General features: G+C 37.9%; 1 protein-coding gene across 3 annotated transcripts in view; it reads left to right on the top strand.

Annotated features, from left to right (window-relative positions):
- Positions 1–18,002, top strand: part of GAK (cyclin G associated kinase) — a 799,358-nt gene that overhangs the window by 492,688 nt on the left and 288,668 nt on the right. For all 3 annotated transcript variants that reach the window (XM_053702755.1, XM_053702754.1, XM_053702753.1), the window contains exon 16: positions 11,178–11,372. In XM_053702755.1, the coding sequence (XP_053558730.1) occupies positions 11,178–11,372 (195 nt within the window). The remainder of the gene's footprint in view (positions 1–11,177; positions 11,373–18,002) is intronic.

The following is an 18,002-nucleotide window of genomic DNA, read 5'->3' as shown; positions in this document are numbered from 1 at the left end:
GTCATTCTAGATACTGTATACGTTGCATATGTATGTTCAGCTTACTCCATATTATTAAGATACGATTGGAAGTAGTGGGAGATCCCACTTTCAAACCTCACTACTGTATTTGCCCTTAACAGTCATAACACATAATGAAGACCCCAAGATAATAGAGGTAATTGCTTAATCGCTTATATACTGTGCTGTACTGCTATTTGTTCCTTTTTTGCATTATGAATTCACTGTAGAAGGCTATTTACTAGATCGCCTATATTATAGTGCCCTGCTTCAGGTTAATCTGGAGCCGCTTAACTCAGTAGCTATATAAAAGTAGTAACAGAAGGACACACGATTCCCGGTTTACCCTCCGCCCCCCATTATTCTTGTGCAGGCAGGAGTAAGTCCCCTCTTCGGCACACTCTTTGACAGAGTTTGGTAGCCTCTGTCCTACCCACAGAGCCATGTCTTGGTATTTCCCTGCAATTTTGAAAAATGGCTCTCGGGGCTCCAATACAGGAATCCTAATTCTGTTTATTAATCCCAGTCTATCTGTAGTATTTCAAAGATAGTCTTAATAATGTTTATATCTTTATCAATGTTTAGTGTTAATGGATAATATTGTTTAAAATAGCAGCTGGGGAAAGTTTTGCACCTGATTTCTACCAACCGTCGAGTTATACAGAGCTACATGGGTGCCCTCCTTATGCCTCTTTACTTTGTTACTGAGAGTTTGGGCCGGAGTTGTATTTACCCCATATACACTGAACTGTAACTTCTACTATTATCATTATTACCATGCCCTCAATTGTTTTGAGTGATTTCTGGTCCCTTAACTGGACCTGTTCGACTGAGGACATTGCGAAGCCGTATAATTTAAAAATGAGGTGTCTAAACTGCCATGTCATGCCAGTATAATGCATATGGAGTTATGTAACCTGTTGATGAGACTGTTGTGTATATGATGTTACAACCTCAATAATAAAAAAAATATATATATAAATTATAATAAACCATAAAAAAAATCAGTTTACTCTGTTTATAATATATATGTGCATAATTTCAAATGAGTGCTGGAAGTGACGATAAATTAATAAATGTAAAAAAAAAACAAAAAAAAACAAAATGATCTTGATTAAGTGAATATGTGATACATTTAATAATAATATAAACAATGTTATACAGACTAAAATATTTTTTGGTATAGAGCTCTTATACCCAATAAAAACACTGCAGTAGATAAAAATTAGGAATGGACATAAAAAGTCTCATTAGCCACCTTTTTAAAAGACTCTCAAATTCGTGGTACTTCAATGTTAATATAACAGTTATTTTGGCTGATATTGCCGTTGAATATTCTTATCTGAATAATGCTCTGTTTTGGTAGGAGATAATATTAATGTAACAGTTTTCCCACTTGATACACTAGTTACTGAAAAACAGCTGAACGCTGATTCTTCCTCACATTTGGATCCGTGTTTGAAAAATGGCGGACAAACATTCCGCAAGTATTTCTTAATCAGCTGACAGATGACGTGATGTTAGAGATCTGATTGGTGGATAATGTTCAACCTTTACAACGGAGTAAAGTTGGAAAATGAATTTCATAAAAAGGTGTCGATATTAGTAATAGCAATATTTATATGAAGGAAATCCTTTGTTGAGTCCCTTTAGGCAAAAAGCTGGAAAAGGTTAGTGCGCTGGGGTTCCTTGCAGCTTGTGTGTGTGAGAACACTATGATGGTAACAAAGTCTCTTTAAAAACTGATACTGTGTACCTTCGTAAGGTTTGTAGGAGTTCAGTTTCCAATACTTTGAGGTTGCAACTGTGTCCGTTATTAGTTGTATTTTCACTGGAATCCTTCCAGCTGTAGATGTTCTTATATTTTTTCAGCATCCTGGGTAGATGTGAATGTGTCTTTGAGATGCTGAAACTGTTACCTTCGTAAGGTTTGCTGGAGTTTCAGGTTCCAGGAGGAATCTTTCAACAGTCTGTGTAGCAAATGATTGGAAGATTATTGATATCGATAGCCTGATTCTTTACATTTGCGGTCTTTTTGTAACTGGCATATATCGCTAAGCTTTGGCAAAATAAGTGGAAATATAGCTGTGATAGTATCCACTTTGAATTGGGTATTTTGTAGACACTCAGAGGGCAAATCTACGTGTTTCGGCTGTAGCCTTTATCAAACAGACAATGTCACAACCGTGTTTATGTTAATCATCAAGGTGGGACTCACAGTCCTCAAGCAATGAAAGAAGTATCTCGGATACTTGCATGGGCGGAATCCAGCTCCTGTCTAATTTCTGCGGTCCATATCCCAGGTATAGACAATTGGGAAGCGGATTATCTCAGTCGCCAGACTTTACATCCGGGAGAGTGGCCTCTTCACCCAGATGTGTTTTTTCAGATTTTTCAGATGTGGGGGCTTCCAGAAATAGATCTGATGGCTTCTCATCTAAACAGGAAACTTCCCAGGTATCTGTCCAGGTCCAGGGATCCTCAGGCGGAAGCAGTGGATGCGTTGACACTTCCTTGGAGTTATCAACCTGCTTATATCTGTCCGCCTCTAGTTCTTCTTCCAAGAGTAATTTCCAAAATCATAATGAAGCGTTAGTTTGTACTGCTGCTGGCTCCAGCATGGCCACACAGGTTTTGGTATGCGGATCTTGTTCGGATGTCCAGTTGCAAACCTTGGCCACTTCCGTTAAGGCCAGACCTTCTATCTCAAGGCCCATTTTTCCATCAGGATCTCAAATCATTAAATTTGAAGGTATGGAAATTGAACGCTTAGTGCTTAGTCATAGAGGTTTCTCTGACTCAGTGATTAATACTATGTTGCAGGCTCGTAAATCTGTGTCTAGAAAGATTTATTACCGAGTTTGGAAGACTTACATTTCATGGTGTTCTTCTCATAAATTCTTTTGGCATTCTTTTAGAATTCCTAGAATTTTACAGTTTCTTCAGGATGGTTTGGATAAGGGTTTGTCTGCAAGTTCCTTGAAAGGACAAATCTCTGCTCTTTCTGTTCTGTTTCACAGACAAATTGCTAATCTTCCTGATATTCATTGTTTTGCACAGGCTTTGGTTCATATCAAGCCTGTCATTAAGTCAATATCTCCTCCTTGGAGTCTTAATTTGGTTTTGAGGGCTTTACATGCTCCTCCGTTTGAGCCTATGCATTCTCTGGACATTAAATTACTTTCTTGGAAAGTATTGTTCCTTTTGGCCATCTCTTCTGCTAGAAGAGTTTCTCAATTATCTGCTCTTTCTTGTGAGTCTCCTTTTCTGATTTTTCATCAGGATAAGACTTCATTTAAATTTTTACCTAAAGTTGTGAACTCCAACAACATTAGTAGAGAAATTGTTGTCCCTTCGTTGTGTCCTAATCCTAAGAATTCTCTGGAGAGATCTTTACATTCTTTGGATGTGGTAAGAGCTTTGAAATATTATGTTGAAGCTACTAAAGATTTCAGTAAGACTTCTAGTCTATTTGTTATCTTTTCTGGTTCTAGGAAAGGTCAGAAGGCTTCTGCCATTTCTTTGGCATCTTGGTTAAAGCTTTTGATTCATTATGCTTATTTGGAGTCGAGTAAATCCCGCCTCAGAGGATTACGGCTCATTCTACTAGGTCAGTTTCCACTTCCTCGGCTTTTAAGAATGAAGCTTCTGTTGATCAGATTTGCAAAGCAGCAACTTGGTCTTCTTTGCATACTTTTACTAAATTCTACCATTTTGATGTTTTCTCTTCTTCAGAACCAGTTTTTGGTAGAAAAGTACTTCAGGCAGCTGTTTCAGTTTGATTCTTCTGCTTATAATTTCAGTTTTTCTCATTATAAAGATTAAAACTTTTGATTTGGGTTGTGGATTAATTTTTCAGCGTAATTGGCTGTCTTTATTTTTATCCCTCCCTCTCTAGTGACTCTTGTGTGGAGTTCCACATCTTGGGTATTTGCTATCCCATACATCACTAGCTCATGGACTCTTGCCAATTACATGAAAGAAAACATAATTTATGTAAGAATTTACCTGATAAATTCATTTCTTTCAATTTGGCAAGAGTCCATGAGACCCACCCTTTTTATGGTGGTTATGATTTTTTTGTATAAAGCACAATTATTCCAATTCCTTGTTGATGCTTTCGCTCCTTTCTTATCACCCTACTTCTTGGCTATTCGTTAAACTGAATTGTGAGTGTGGTGGGGGGTGTATTTATAGGCATTTTGAGGTTTGGGAATCTTTGCCCCTCCTGGTAGGAATGTATATCCCATACGTCACTAGCACATCGACTCTTGCCAATATGAAAGAAATTAATTTAACAGGTAAATTCTTACATAAATTATGTTTTATTCAAATCTCTTCATTGTAACAAAGAAGGAAAATTCTTTCAGACCAATTCTGGATGTAAAAAAATGTCAAAATGGAAACTAAGGTCTATTCTGCCTTTTTATTCTACAAGGTCACTTTGTCTACTATAGATTTATAGGATGCTTATCTTCACATCCCAATTTACACAGAACATTACCAGTTCCTGAGGTTCTCTTTTTTGCAAACCCATTATAGGTTTGTTGATCTTCAGTTTAGTCTTGCTACAGCTCCAAGAATATTTATCATGGTTCTCAGTGCCCTTTTGTCTCCAATTAAAGTACAGTGTATTGTAGTATTTTCTTACCTGGACTATATCTTGGTACTTGCTCAATCTTTTTATTTAGCAGAATCTCACACAAAACTACTATTGTTGTCTCTTCAAAGAAACGGTTGGAGGATAAATTTACCAAAGAGTTCCTTGATTCCTCAGACAAAGGTCACCTTTTTAGGTTTCCAAATAGATTAAGTGTCCATGACTCCCTGACATAAAAGAGACAGATTAAAATTGATTTCAGTTGGTCTGAACCTTCAGTCAATCTCATTCCCTTCAGTCTCTCTCATTCCCTTCAGTGGCTCTGTGTATGGAAGTACTAGGCCTCATGATAGCAGCTTCAGACGCAATTCTATATGAGACTTCTTCAGCTTTGTATGCTGCGCCAATGGGGGTATATCCCAATAGATGTTCTTAGATCCCAACACGCACCTATCTCTGACTTAGTGGCTAAATCACCACTCTATTATTCAGGGGGCTTCTTTTGCTCGTCCTACCTGGTCTGTGTTCAGCAAAGATGCAAGTCCTTCAGGCTCGGGAGCTGTCTGGGGGTACTTGACAGCACAAGGGGTTTGGAATCTTCGGGAGACAAGGTTACCAATCAATATTTTGGAACTCCGTACTCTCTTCAGGGCACTTCAGTCTTGGCCTCTATTGTAAAGGGAGCACTATCTCTGTTTTCAGGCAGACAATATTCCAACAGTAGCTTAAATCAATAATCAAGGGGGACCTCTGTGTTCCCTGGCCATGATAGAGGTGTCACAAATCCTTTCTTGGGCAGAAACCTATAACTACCTCATCACTGCTATTCACATCCCAGGTGTAGACAACACATTACTTCATCAGTCCCTACATCCCAGTGAGTGGTCTCTCCTCCAAGATGTGTTCTATCGGATTGTTCAACTATGGGGGCCTACAAGAAATTGACCTGATGGCCTCTCGTTTAAACAACAAATTCCCCAGGTACCTTGCAAGGTCCAGGGTTCCTAAGGCAGATCCTCAGTTCCCTGGTTTTACCAACCTATATATCCCCCCCCCCTCTGCTTCCTGCTTCCCAGAGGGATTTATAAAATAAACAGTAATTGTAATCCTGATAGCCCCAGTGTGGCCTCACAGGATTTGGTATGCGTATCTGGTCCGAATGTCCAGTTTTCTGCCCTGGCCTCTTCCTCTGAAGCCAGACCTTCATTCTCAAGGTCCCTTCTTCCATCAAAATCTAAAGTCCTGAACGTAAAGGCATGGGAGTTTAACACTTAGTTCTCAGTCATAGAGGATTCTCTTACTCTGTAATTAATACTATGATTCAGGCCTGCAAGCCTGTTTCTAGAAACATCTATCACAAAGTTTGGAAAACATACATTTTATGGTGTACTTCCTGTAATTATTCCTGAAATTCTTTTAGACTTCCTAGGATTCTTCAATTTCTGCAGAGTAGTTTAGATACAGGTTTATTTGCCAGTTCTTTGAAAGGCCAAATTTCTGCCCTTTCTTTGTGTCATATAAAAATTGCTTCCTGATTTGTGTTCATTGCTTTGTTCAGGCTTTAATCCGGATTAAACCTATTAGGCCTATTTCTCCTCCTTGGAAAGTGCTGTTTCTCATTTTGACTATCTTTTCTGCTAGAAGAGTTTCTGAATATTCTTCTCTGTTGCGAGTTTCCTTATCTGATTTTCCATCAGGATAAAGCTGTTTTGTAGACTACTTTTAAATTTTTACCTTAAATTAACTCACAATATTAATAGGGAAATTATTGTTCCCTCCGTGTGTCCTAATCCAAAAAATGCTACTAATAAATCTTTGCATTCTTTGGATGTTAGTGCATTAAAATATTATGTTGATGCTATGATTTCAGACAGACTTCTACTTTGTTCTTTTTTCTGGTCCTAAGAAAGGAAAGAAAGCCTCTGTTATTTCTTTATCCTTTTGGTTGAAACTTTTGATTCACAAAGCTTATTTGGAGGCGAATCAGCCCCCGCATCAGAGAATTATAGCTCTTTCTACTGGATTGGTTTGCCACATCTTGGGCTTTAAAGAATGATGCTTCAGTTGATCATATTTGCAAAGCTGCCACTTGGTCTTCTCTACATACCTTTACAAAATTTTACCCTTTTGATGTTTTTGCCTCGTCATAAGCAGCTTTTGGTAGAAAGGTCCTTGCAGTTCTCTGTTTGATAATTGCGCCTATATTTAGATTTTTTTTTTTTCATAAAAGACTGTCGGCTAGATTACGAGTTTTGCGGTACGAGTGAAAAGCAGCGTTAATGCTCTTTTTCACTACCGCTGGTATTACGTTCCTTGCAGGTTTAGGGGCACCGTACACGTTTTTGGCCGTAGCGCAACATAATTACCGCAGCTTTCAAAAAGTCCTTTTTCAATGTGACTTCCTTTGCGCCGGTATTAAGAGTCTGCCTGGGAGGCCAAAAAGTGAGCGGTACAGCCTATACCGCCAAAATCCATACCGTAAACTGAAGGTCAGTAGTTATGAGTTTTGCGCTACAAAACTGTAGCATAAAACTCATAACTATAGTGCTAAAAAGTACACTAACACCCATAAACTACCTATTAAACCCTAAACTGAGGCCCTCCCGCATCGCAAATACTAAAATCAAATTATTTCCCCTAATCTGCCACGCCGGACATCACCGCCACTATAATAAACATATTAACCCCTAAACCACTGCACTCCCGCATCACAAACACTAGTTAAATATTATCAACCTATATTTATTAACCCTTAATCTTCCGCCCCAATGTTGCCGCCACTATACTAAATTTATTAACCCCTAAACCCAATTCTAACCCTAACACCCCCTAACTTTAAATATAATTAAAATAAATCTAAATAAAACCTACTATCATTACCTAAATAATTCCTATTTAAAACTAAATACCTGTAAAATAAACCCTAAGCTAGCTACAATATAACTAATAGTTACATTGTAGCTATCTTATGGTTTATTTTTATTTTACAGGCAAGTTTGTATTTATTTTAACTAGGTAGAATAGTTACTGAATAGTTAACTATTTACTAACTACCTAGCTAAAATAAATACAAATTTACCTGTAAAATAAAACCTAACCTGAGTTACACTAACACCTAACCTTACACTACAATTAAATAAATTACATTTATTAAATACAATTACCTAAATTGCAACCCCCCCCACTAAATTACACAAAATAAAAAAGAAATTATCAGATATTTAAACTAATTACACCTAATCTAATAGCCCTATCAAAATAAAAAAGCCCCCCCTCCCAAAATAAAAAAAAAACCCTAGCCTACAATAAACTACCAATAGCCCTTAAAAGGGCCTTTTGTGGGGCATTTCCCCAAAGAAATTAGCTCTTTTACTTGTAAAAAAAAATACAAACAACCCCCCAACAGTAAAACCCACCACCCACACAACCAACCCCCCAAATAAAATCCTAACTAAAAAACCTAAGCTCCCCATTGCCCTGAAAAGGTCATTTGGATGGGCATTGCTCAAAAGCCCTAATCTAAAAATAAAACCCACCCAATAAACCCTTGAAAAAAAAACACTAACCCCCGAAGATCTACTTACAGTTTTTGAAGACCCGACATCCATCCTCAACGAAGCCGGCAGAAGTCCTCAACAAAGCAGAAGTCTTCATCCAACCGGACAGAAGTCTTTATCCAGACAACATCTTCTATCTTCATCCATCCGGCATGGAGCGGGTCCATCTTCAAGACATCCGGCGAGAAGAGGATGCTCCTCGCCAGATGTCTTGAAGATGGACCCGCTCCACGCTCATAACGCAAAACTCGTAAATCTAGCAGTTTATTTTGGGTTTTGCAATTAATTTCTCAGCGAAAAAAAGCTGTTTTTATTATATCCCTCCCTTTCTGGTTACTCATGGACTTCCACATCTTGGGTATTATGGCCCCATGTGTAACAGCTTGTGGACTTTCGCCACCTATATGAAAGAAAACATAATTTACTTAAGAACTTACCTGATAATTAAATGTATTTCATGGTAGTGAGAGTCTTTCAAGCCACACCCATTTGGGGTTAATTAGGAGGCGGCATACCCTGGTGATTTTGGCCTTATAACATGCACACAAGTTGACACAAAAGGGTTTGAATGGCTATTAAAGGTAACCATCCTCACCTGTGATCTGTTTGCTTGTAATAAGTTTGTGTGTATAAAAGGTCAATGAGTTTCTGGACTCCTGACAGACCCTTGCACCTTTCATCCAGTGCTGCACTGACGTTTCTGGATTCTGAGTCATGGGGAAAGAAAAAGAATTTTCAAAGGATCTGTGGGGAAAAGGTAGTTGAACTGTATAAAACAGGAAAGGGATATAAAAAGATATCCAAGGAATTGAGAATGCAAATCAGCAGTGTTCAAATTCTAATCAAAAAGTGGCAAATGAGGCGTTCTGTTTGATAACATACTGCATTCTGACCAAATTTCCTGTCTCTTTTGTAGCTCACACTTTCCCAAAACATCAGAGATCCACCTCCATGTTTCACAGTAGGAATGGTGTACCTTTCATCATAGACCTTGTTGACTCCTCTCCAAATGTAGCGTTTATGGTTGTGGCCAAAAAGCTCAATTTTGGTCTCATCACTCCAAATGTCTTTGTGCCAGAAGGTTTGAGGCTTGTCTCTGTGCTGTTTGGCATATTGTAAGCGGGATACATTGTGGCATTTGCATAGTAATGGCTTTCTTCTGGCGACTCGACCATGCAGCCCATCTTTCTTCAAGTGCCTCCTTATTGTGCATCTTGAAACAGCCACACCTCATGACCTGTATTTCACCTGCAGTTATTTGTGGGTTTGTCTTTGCATTCCGAACAATTTTCCTGGCAGTTGGTCTACCTGACCGTGGTTTGGTTTCAACATAACCCCTCATTTTCCACTTCTTTATTAGAGTTTGAACACTGCTGATTTGCATTCTCAATTCCTTCGATATCTTTTTATATCCCCTTCCTGTTTTATACAGTTCAACTACCTTTTCCCACAGATCCTTTGACAAATCTTTTGCTTTCCCCATGACTCAGAATCCAGAATAATTTGAACAAGGGTTGGAGATGGCGCCAAAGGCTGTCTGGTGGAGAATATTAGAATGTGGAATTCACCAAAACATAAAATAATTAGAAAAAATAATATAAAAAATATATAGGACCATATACATATATAGATGTGACTCAAATGTGTATTTAACACTTTCGTGGTAATAAGGCAATCCACTGTTTGAAATAAATAAATTAAATTTATTAGAACAATCAATCATAAAACAGTTAATACACTTCTCTTAATCATAAAACAGTTAATACACTTCTCTTCATTCATAAAAACCATATGGCACTGGTATCTAAAAATAAAAGATGCACTAGTATTTTAGTTAACCATTCAGTGACGATTAAATATTTAAATGAATAAAAAGCTAAACACAAGGCTGATTAAATGCACAATAGGCTACTTTGGAACCGGGTTGAATAAACCTGAATGACAACGTCTTTAAATGTTAATCGATAAACAATAGACTTTGATAGGCACAGTCTCTAGAGCTCAGTGGACAGGATTCCAAATAGAAGAATAGTCTTTCGATTAAGGAAATTGGTGATTTACACAATAAAGTCCTTACAGTGCAGATAGAACTTAAAACTTAGAGTCTTCACCCTCACTCCTGAGGGTCTTTCAGAATCCAGAATAGTCAGTGAAGCACTGGATGAAAGATGCAAGGGTCTGTCAGGAGTCCAGAAACTCATTGACCTTTTATACGCACACACTAATTACAAGAAAACAGATCACAAGTGAGGATGGTTACCTTTAATAGCCATTCAAACCCCTTTATGTCAACTTGTGTGCATGTTATCAGGCCAGAATCACCAGGGTATGTAAACTTTTGATCAGGGTCATTTGGGTAGTTTCTGTTGTCATGATTTAAAAAGCGTAAACACAGTTGATTGATAATAAATGGCTTCAGCCAAACACTAACCATGAGTGAAAGAAAAATGTTTGTGTTATTTATATTCTCTGAAAAATGGCCAAGAAATCATAAATTCTGCCAGGGTATGTAAACAACTGTGTATCCCATACTCAACAGCTTATGGGCTCTCGCCACCATTAAATAAATTAATTTATCTGGTAAGTTCTTACCTAAATTAAGTTTTCGGGATGTTTAACCTTTGGATTATAATGTACCTTAAATAGAAGCTATATTAAGATTTTTTTCATATAAAAACATTTTATTTAATTTACTTTTTAGCCTTACGCCAATAACATTTTTGCCTTCTTTTGCTCTTGGTGATGCTCAATTGGAGGGTGGTTGTTGCTGTAAATCTTTCTTCATTTGATATATATATATAGGTAAGAAGGCATAAATTGCCCTAGTGCATATAATGTAATTGTTTGCATGTTTTCAGTAAAATTATATTCATTTTCCCCAGAAAATGTAGCAAAAGGTAAATTAATTTAATCTTATTCAAATTGTTGCATAAAGCATTGCTTTATTTTCTTCTTCCACACTCAGCCTGAGTAAAATGTTTGTGTTAAAGAGTATTTCTTTTTTTTTTTTTTTTTTTAAGGTATATAGAGTATATGTGTGATATGATGGCAGAAGAACCAATAATTCCACACAGTAAACCCATACTTATAAAGTCCATATGTATGACACCGGTGCCTTTATTTAGTAAACCACGCAATGGATGCAGGCCGTTTTGTGAAATTTATGTAGGAGATGAGAGAGTCGCCACAACATCTCAGGAATATGATAAAATGAAGTAAGTATACAGTTGATTTTAACAAATCTATATTCTTAGTCATATAGTATAAAACATTTTTTTATTTCAAAGTGTAAGTCAAAAAAAACATTTGATGCTGAAACCATCCCCTTATTAAAATTAGAGTCCAGTTTTATGTTATTTCTGAACTAACACTGCAATTGGAATAATTCCGGTTATCCTAGCAAAGTGAAGGAATAATCTAGATTTTATTAAAGACACAGAGCCGAGTATTTTGTATTACCTTCTTTTTACTACCTAACATTCAATAAAATATGAACAAGTTGAACATTACAGTGACAACAAGAACAACCAATGAAAAACAAACATGCAAATGAGCTGATGAAACAAGCCAATGAGCATAATCATAGTGCCCATAAACTGCCTACATTGTCCCAATTCCTCCTCTTTCTTCTTTGATGCGAAGATGTAGAAAGTTCATAAGTAAAGGAAAAAGGAAATTGAGGAATCCACTGAAGAAAAAACAAAAGGAACCCAGTAGAAAAGAGGAACTGGACCGAAACTGAGGAAAGTTGAGGCATCTGAAGATGAACATCAAACTTGATATGAAGAGGTTGCAGAATTTGACAACATCTATCTTGGAAATCTTTAGATTCTTGACGTGTAGAGGATTAGATTGAAGATGCTGGAAGAGAACAACAAGATAATTTAATATTACTAAAATATTTTAATAAAACATTTCACAACCTTGGAAGGGAGGGAGGGAAAATACTCGTGTCTGTGTCTTTAATAAAATCTAGATTATTCCTTCACTTTGCTAGGATAATCGGAATTTTATTACAAGCACAGACTCTCCTATTTTGCTAATTTAAAGCAAAGATAAATTAGTCAAGAATAGAAGAAGCAGCATTAGCAATAGGCTTGAAAGTAGACTCTGAAGACCAATCTGCTGTGCTAAGAATATCTTGAAGAGGAGAAGATTTAAGGAAAGCTTTAGAAGCTGAAACTCCTCTGACAGAGTGAGCTGAAAAAGAGTCTTCTACTCCGGATAACAAAAGAATCAATTTCACCCTTCTAGCGATAGATGTAGAAGTGACAAGCTTATAAGGCAATACAAAAGAAATATGAAGTTGAGGGGAAGAAGAAGACCTAAGGGAAGAAGTTCTGGATTCATACTCTTTTTAATACAGGAGGCGGCACAAAGATTGGGTTGATCGGGGAAAACGGATAGAAAATAGACTTAGAGAAAGATTTTGTTCTACGAGAAATAATAAAGGTTACTCCAAAGGGAGAAAACATTTTAGAATTTATATCAATGGCTCTAACATCTGAAACCCTGCGGAAGGAAATAAGATATAAGAGTAGCTAACTTAGCAGACAGTTGTTTGAGAGAAAGATCAGAATTAGATGGCCAATTTCAAAGGAAAGAAATCACCAGGTCTATATCCCAGAAAAACAAATTTTCTAAAGAAGGGGGATTTTTAATCCTGATGGCTTTAAGTAAACGACAAATGTGAGGATGTTTATCAATAGGAATATAATTTATGAAATCATGCAGAGATAGCAGAACGGGCCAGATTAATGGAACGATAAGCGAAACCATTATCGAAAAGAGAAGATAAATAATTATTTTGTGAAGAGGGTCAGAAATTGGATCTAAGTTCCTTCTTGAACACCAGCTACCACATCTAGACCAGGCTGAAAAATAGGCTTTTTTGGTGCCTGGAGCCCACGATTGAGATCTCTCCGAAAGACCTTCGAGAGTCCAGGGGCCTCTGAAATTGTCCAAGCTACAAGGTTGAGGGATCCGTCCTGGATGAGGAGTGGGTGGGGACGATCTAAACGGGTCCAGAAGTAGATTGGGAAGGAGAGGAGTAAGAAGAGGGGGAAGAAATGAATGTTCCAGTAGAGAGGGGTACCAGGATTGGGTTGGCCAGAGGGGAGTGATCAGGAGAAGTGAGATCGTGGATCTGTGAAGATGAGCAAGGGTTCTCGGAATCATGGAAAAGGGAGGAAAGGCATAAGCTCCCTGACTCAGCCATGTTTGGAGAAAAGCATCTGTTGCTGAGGCCTCTGGATCCAGACAAAGAAGCGTTTTATTTGGAAGTTGGACCTGGAATCGAAAAGATCTATTACAAAGGGACCCCTCAAGGAATAGAGGACTAGGAACATTTTTGGAAGTTATTTCCAATCACTAAAGTCCTGAAGATGACGAGATCCCCAATCTGCGGCAACATTTTAGAGGCCAGGGATATATTCGGCTTGGATGGAGATTTTGTTCCTCAGACAATGGTGAATAAATTATTTTGTGATGTCTGAAAGAGATTTAGATTTGGTTCCGCCCACGCGATTCAAATATCTCCCAGCAGAAATATGGGAGGATAACCGATAAAGCAGAAGAGTTGTGAACAAAACTCCTTATTGCAAAAGAACCTGCCAGAAGCTCTTTGCAATTGATGTGAAGGCTTCTCTCCGCATTTGTCTATTTGCCACTGGTGATAAGAGGACCACAGCAGGCGCCCCAACCCGAGTTGCTGGCATCTGCCTCTATGATCAGATCCAGAGAATTTGCAAATATGGCTCTGCCGTTCCAGGCATCCATATTGCGAAGCCACCAAAAGAGTTCTTGACATGCTTCTAAAGAAAGAGAAATTAGATGTGAATAATCATAACCTTTGCGAAGATGTAGCATCTGTAAAAGTTGAAGGGCCCGGTAGTGAAGTGGGACAGGAAAGATTTCTTGAATGGAGGAAGAAAAGAGTCAGATAATTTGAGCTAAAAGCCTCAGAGGAAAGGAAGGTTTCTTGAGAACAAGGGATATTTCTTTCTTTAAGTTGGTAATTCTGTCCCGGGGAAGACAGAGAGGAGAGGAGTTGGTGTCTATGAGAAATCCCAGAAACGTGAGATTCTGAGTGGGAGAGAGAACAGATTTTTCTTTGTTTATGAGGAAACCCAAGTTTTCCAATAGAGAAGTGGTAAGTTGGAGATGAGATAAGAGAGTGGCATGATCTTGGTTCATTAAGAGGATATCATTCAGATATATGATTAGACTAACACCCCTGAATCTGAGCCATGCCGTAACAGGTTTCAGAATTTTTGTAAAAATTCAAGGGGCAGAGGAAAGGCCGAATGCAAGGCAAGTGAATTGCCAAAGTATGTTGGTCCAAGAAAAACAAAGGAATCTCCTGAAATCCTGATGGATGGGAACAGTCAAATAAGCATCGGTTAGATCCAAACAAATCAGCCAATCCCGATCCTGAAGACAATCTCAAAGAAGATGAATGCCCTCCATCTTGAAGTGCTGGTAACAGACTGAGGCATTCAAAGTTCTGAGATTTATCACTGGACGTAAAAGGCCATTCTTCTTTTTGACCAGAAACAGATTGCTCACATAACTGTTCTCGTTCCTGAGGATCAGTTCTATGGCCTGTTTTGAGGCTAGGGATGACACCTGTGGTCTATAGTAAGTCTGTCTGTCTGTTGAAAATACGATGGGATTTGGAAGGGAAATTTGAGAAGGGCCGTCTACAAAATCTATTTTGGCTCCAGAAATAGTTTGGAGAACCCAATGATCTAGAGTAATAAAGTCTTCCACCTATTTTGTTGAGGAAAAAAGGAAGGAAAAGTGGGTAGGAGGAGATTTATCTGAGTTATGGCCAGGAACGACCTCTTGATGGGAAGAAAGCAGGATTCTGTGCCTGGGTGTTTGATTGGTTTGAATAGTAATATTGGGACCTGGAGTTATAAGCGTTATAGCTGGATCGGCCGGGAAAACGGCCCATTCTTTTCCTGGCCCTGTCAAAAACACTTGATTGTGTGTATAGGGTCATTTTTTATGGTAAAAAGTATTGAACGTCTTTGCATAATTATTCATTTTAAATAAATATGTCTCCAAATAATAAGCCATTGGAGTCAGTAGAACGTTGTGTGGTAGCAAAATCAGATAATTTGGGATCTAATCTTAGAATAATGCTTCTCCTCCTTTCTGCAACTTTGGCCTCATTAGCGTTGCCAAGGAAAGCAACAGATCTTAAAATCCATTCCCTAATGACAAAAGGATCAAGGGAAGAATTGGAAGCAATAGCCTCCTCAGTGAGATCAACTTTTTTTACAATGGGACCAGTGCTATCCAAAAGCTTATCCTGACAAGCCCTAAGTAGACGGTCAGGACCTTTTTTTTAAGGTTGGAACCTTGGGGACCAAGGAATTTTAATATATCGGAGTCAATTTCAGGGGCAATGGTTGAATTTGTGGGCAGGGAGGGTCTAGGGCACTCTGCTTTGAGTTTTGACCTAGAGGATTTTTTGAGGAAATTACGCAGGTAATGGTCCATATAATCCGCAATTTCCTTAGAAGGAAACCATTCAGTAGAATGGGGATGTTGGAGTTCATCAGGTTTGGTCAGGGGATTACCCAAAGAATCAAGGAAACTTTTTTCTTTCTGAGGCAAATTAAGATGGGCTTTTTTGCGTCGCTTATATTTAATAAATTCATCAGAATTAGAGGAGAAAGCATCAGAGGGATTAGATCGATTATCAGAAAAATATTCTTCCTCCGAAGAGGAGATGATATCATAAAGTCTTTTGTCAGCCTTAGGGTCAGAGACTGATCTCTTTAAAAGAGACTGAGTGAGATCAGAATCTGCAAAAATACGCCCTGACATACGGCTCTTATGATCAGGGATTCTGGTGCCTAGGATAATCTGCCGGCCAGCAGAGGGAATATCTGCGATTTGCAGAGTATGAGTAGAGTCTGGATGAGACGGACTAGACGTTCTTAAGTGCAATTGTTTTGGGGAAGAAGGGGTCAAATGTTTGGTTTTTGAATTGCACTTTTTTGATACAGACGTATTGGGGTTAATAACAGCCATAAGGGAGTTAATTTTATTATCCACTTGTGAAATAAAATTGGACAATTTATCATTCAAAGAATTTACAGAAATCTTCATGTCATCTGGTTGAGACATTAAGTTATAAAATAAAAGATCAACAATACCAGTTAAAAATAAATTGATTGAAATTTGTGGAGTTGAAGAGAAAACAAAGTGTGTATTTGGCAACCTGTAAAATAAAAATAAACATATGGGGACACTTAATGGAGAAGATAAATTCTTGCAGTATGTATAACGAAAAATTTAAACTGTTTTCTTACAATGTATCCGAAATGAACAGGTTATGGAGGAACAGCTTAGGAGGCTGTAAAATGCTGACAGGCTCTGTGTCGGCTATGTGGTATTGAGTGGGAGGGGAAAAAAAGGGGTGGGCGGGAAGAAAAAGGGGCGTGTCGAGAGATGCGTAATGGCGGAGAGGAAATAGAAAAAACGGCTGACGCTAACACAGCCCAGGAAACATAGAGACTAAAGGAAAACCTTCAAAAAGAAAGCAAGGACCGCAACCCGATACACAGAAACACAGGTTAGAATGAGTGATAAAAATAAAACATTTTTGTTTATTAAAATGGAAAAACAGTAACGAAATTTAACAGAGGAAGTTGAGCAACAAATATAAAACCAGAAATGGGAATATTGCTATTAAATAAAATGTACTGTTAAATAAAATGTACTGAGAAAGGGAGAATGTACTTATCTGCACAGGCAGTAAAAAGAAAGAGGAGGAATTGGGACTATGTGGACAGTTTATGGGCACTAGAATTATGCTCATTGGCTTGTTTCCTCAGCTCATTTGCATGTTTGTTTTTCATTGGTTGTTCTTGTCACTGTAATGTTCAACGTGTTTGTTTTATTGAATGTTATTCTGTAAAAAGCTGCAGAGGTAGTAAAAAGAAGGTAATGCAAAATAGGAGTGTCTGTGCTTGTAATAAAATCAGACACTACATGCTGAAAGTGGTACCTCTGTTTTATGGATCCTGATGTTGCTTTTGTCCATTTCAATTGTAGGCGCATTGTTTCAGGGATATAGTCTGCAGTGAATTCCTGACAGTCTCTATTAAAGGGACATTTCGGTCGAAACTGAAATGGACATAGATTAGTTATATCTTTTGAATAGAAAATCATTTGCAATGTTTAAGTATTGGCAAAAACGCTTATAGTAAAAGTTATCACTGTTTTAGTATTCGCATTTCTCTCTGCACATGCATGTGAAGCATAGCTAGATATTCTCTGTGCACCAGCATTTTAAATACAGCAACTGCTCTCAGCACCAGTGGGGCTTGAATCCTCTCAGCAATTAAAGGAACACTCAAATCAAAATAAACTTTCATGATTCAAATAGCAGTTTTAAGACACTAACCATGTACAGTACTTCCATTATCAAATTTTGCACAGTATTTTTATATTCACACTTTCTGGGGAACAAGATCCTACTAAGCATGTGCACAAGCTCACAGGGTATACGTTACTAGTCTGGGATTGGCTCATGTCTGTCACATGATACAGGGGAGCCGGCAAATGGGAGAAAAAATAAATTTGTCAGAAAAAGACTACTGATTATTTGAAATTCAGAGTAGGTGTTAAACTATTGTCTTTTTATTATGCACTTGTAATTATGCAATTCTACTGCATTGAGTGATCCTTTAACTAACTGTAATTCCCAAATAGTACAAGCACCTTTAGGCTCTCTGAGCTAGTGCTGTGCTTAAAATGCTGGTGCACGGTGCATACTTAAATACACTTTTGAAACAGCTATAGCTTTTATTCAAAGCATTTTTGCT

This window comes from Bombina bombina, chromosome 2 (assembly GCF_027579735.1).
Source record: "Bombina bombina isolate aBomBom1 chromosome 2, aBomBom1.pri, whole genome shotgun sequence".
Classification (NCBI taxonomy): domain Eukaryota; kingdom Metazoa; phylum Chordata; class Amphibia; order Anura; family Bombinatoridae; genus Bombina; species Bombina bombina.
This window is presented reverse-complemented; position numbering and strand designations above follow the sequence as displayed.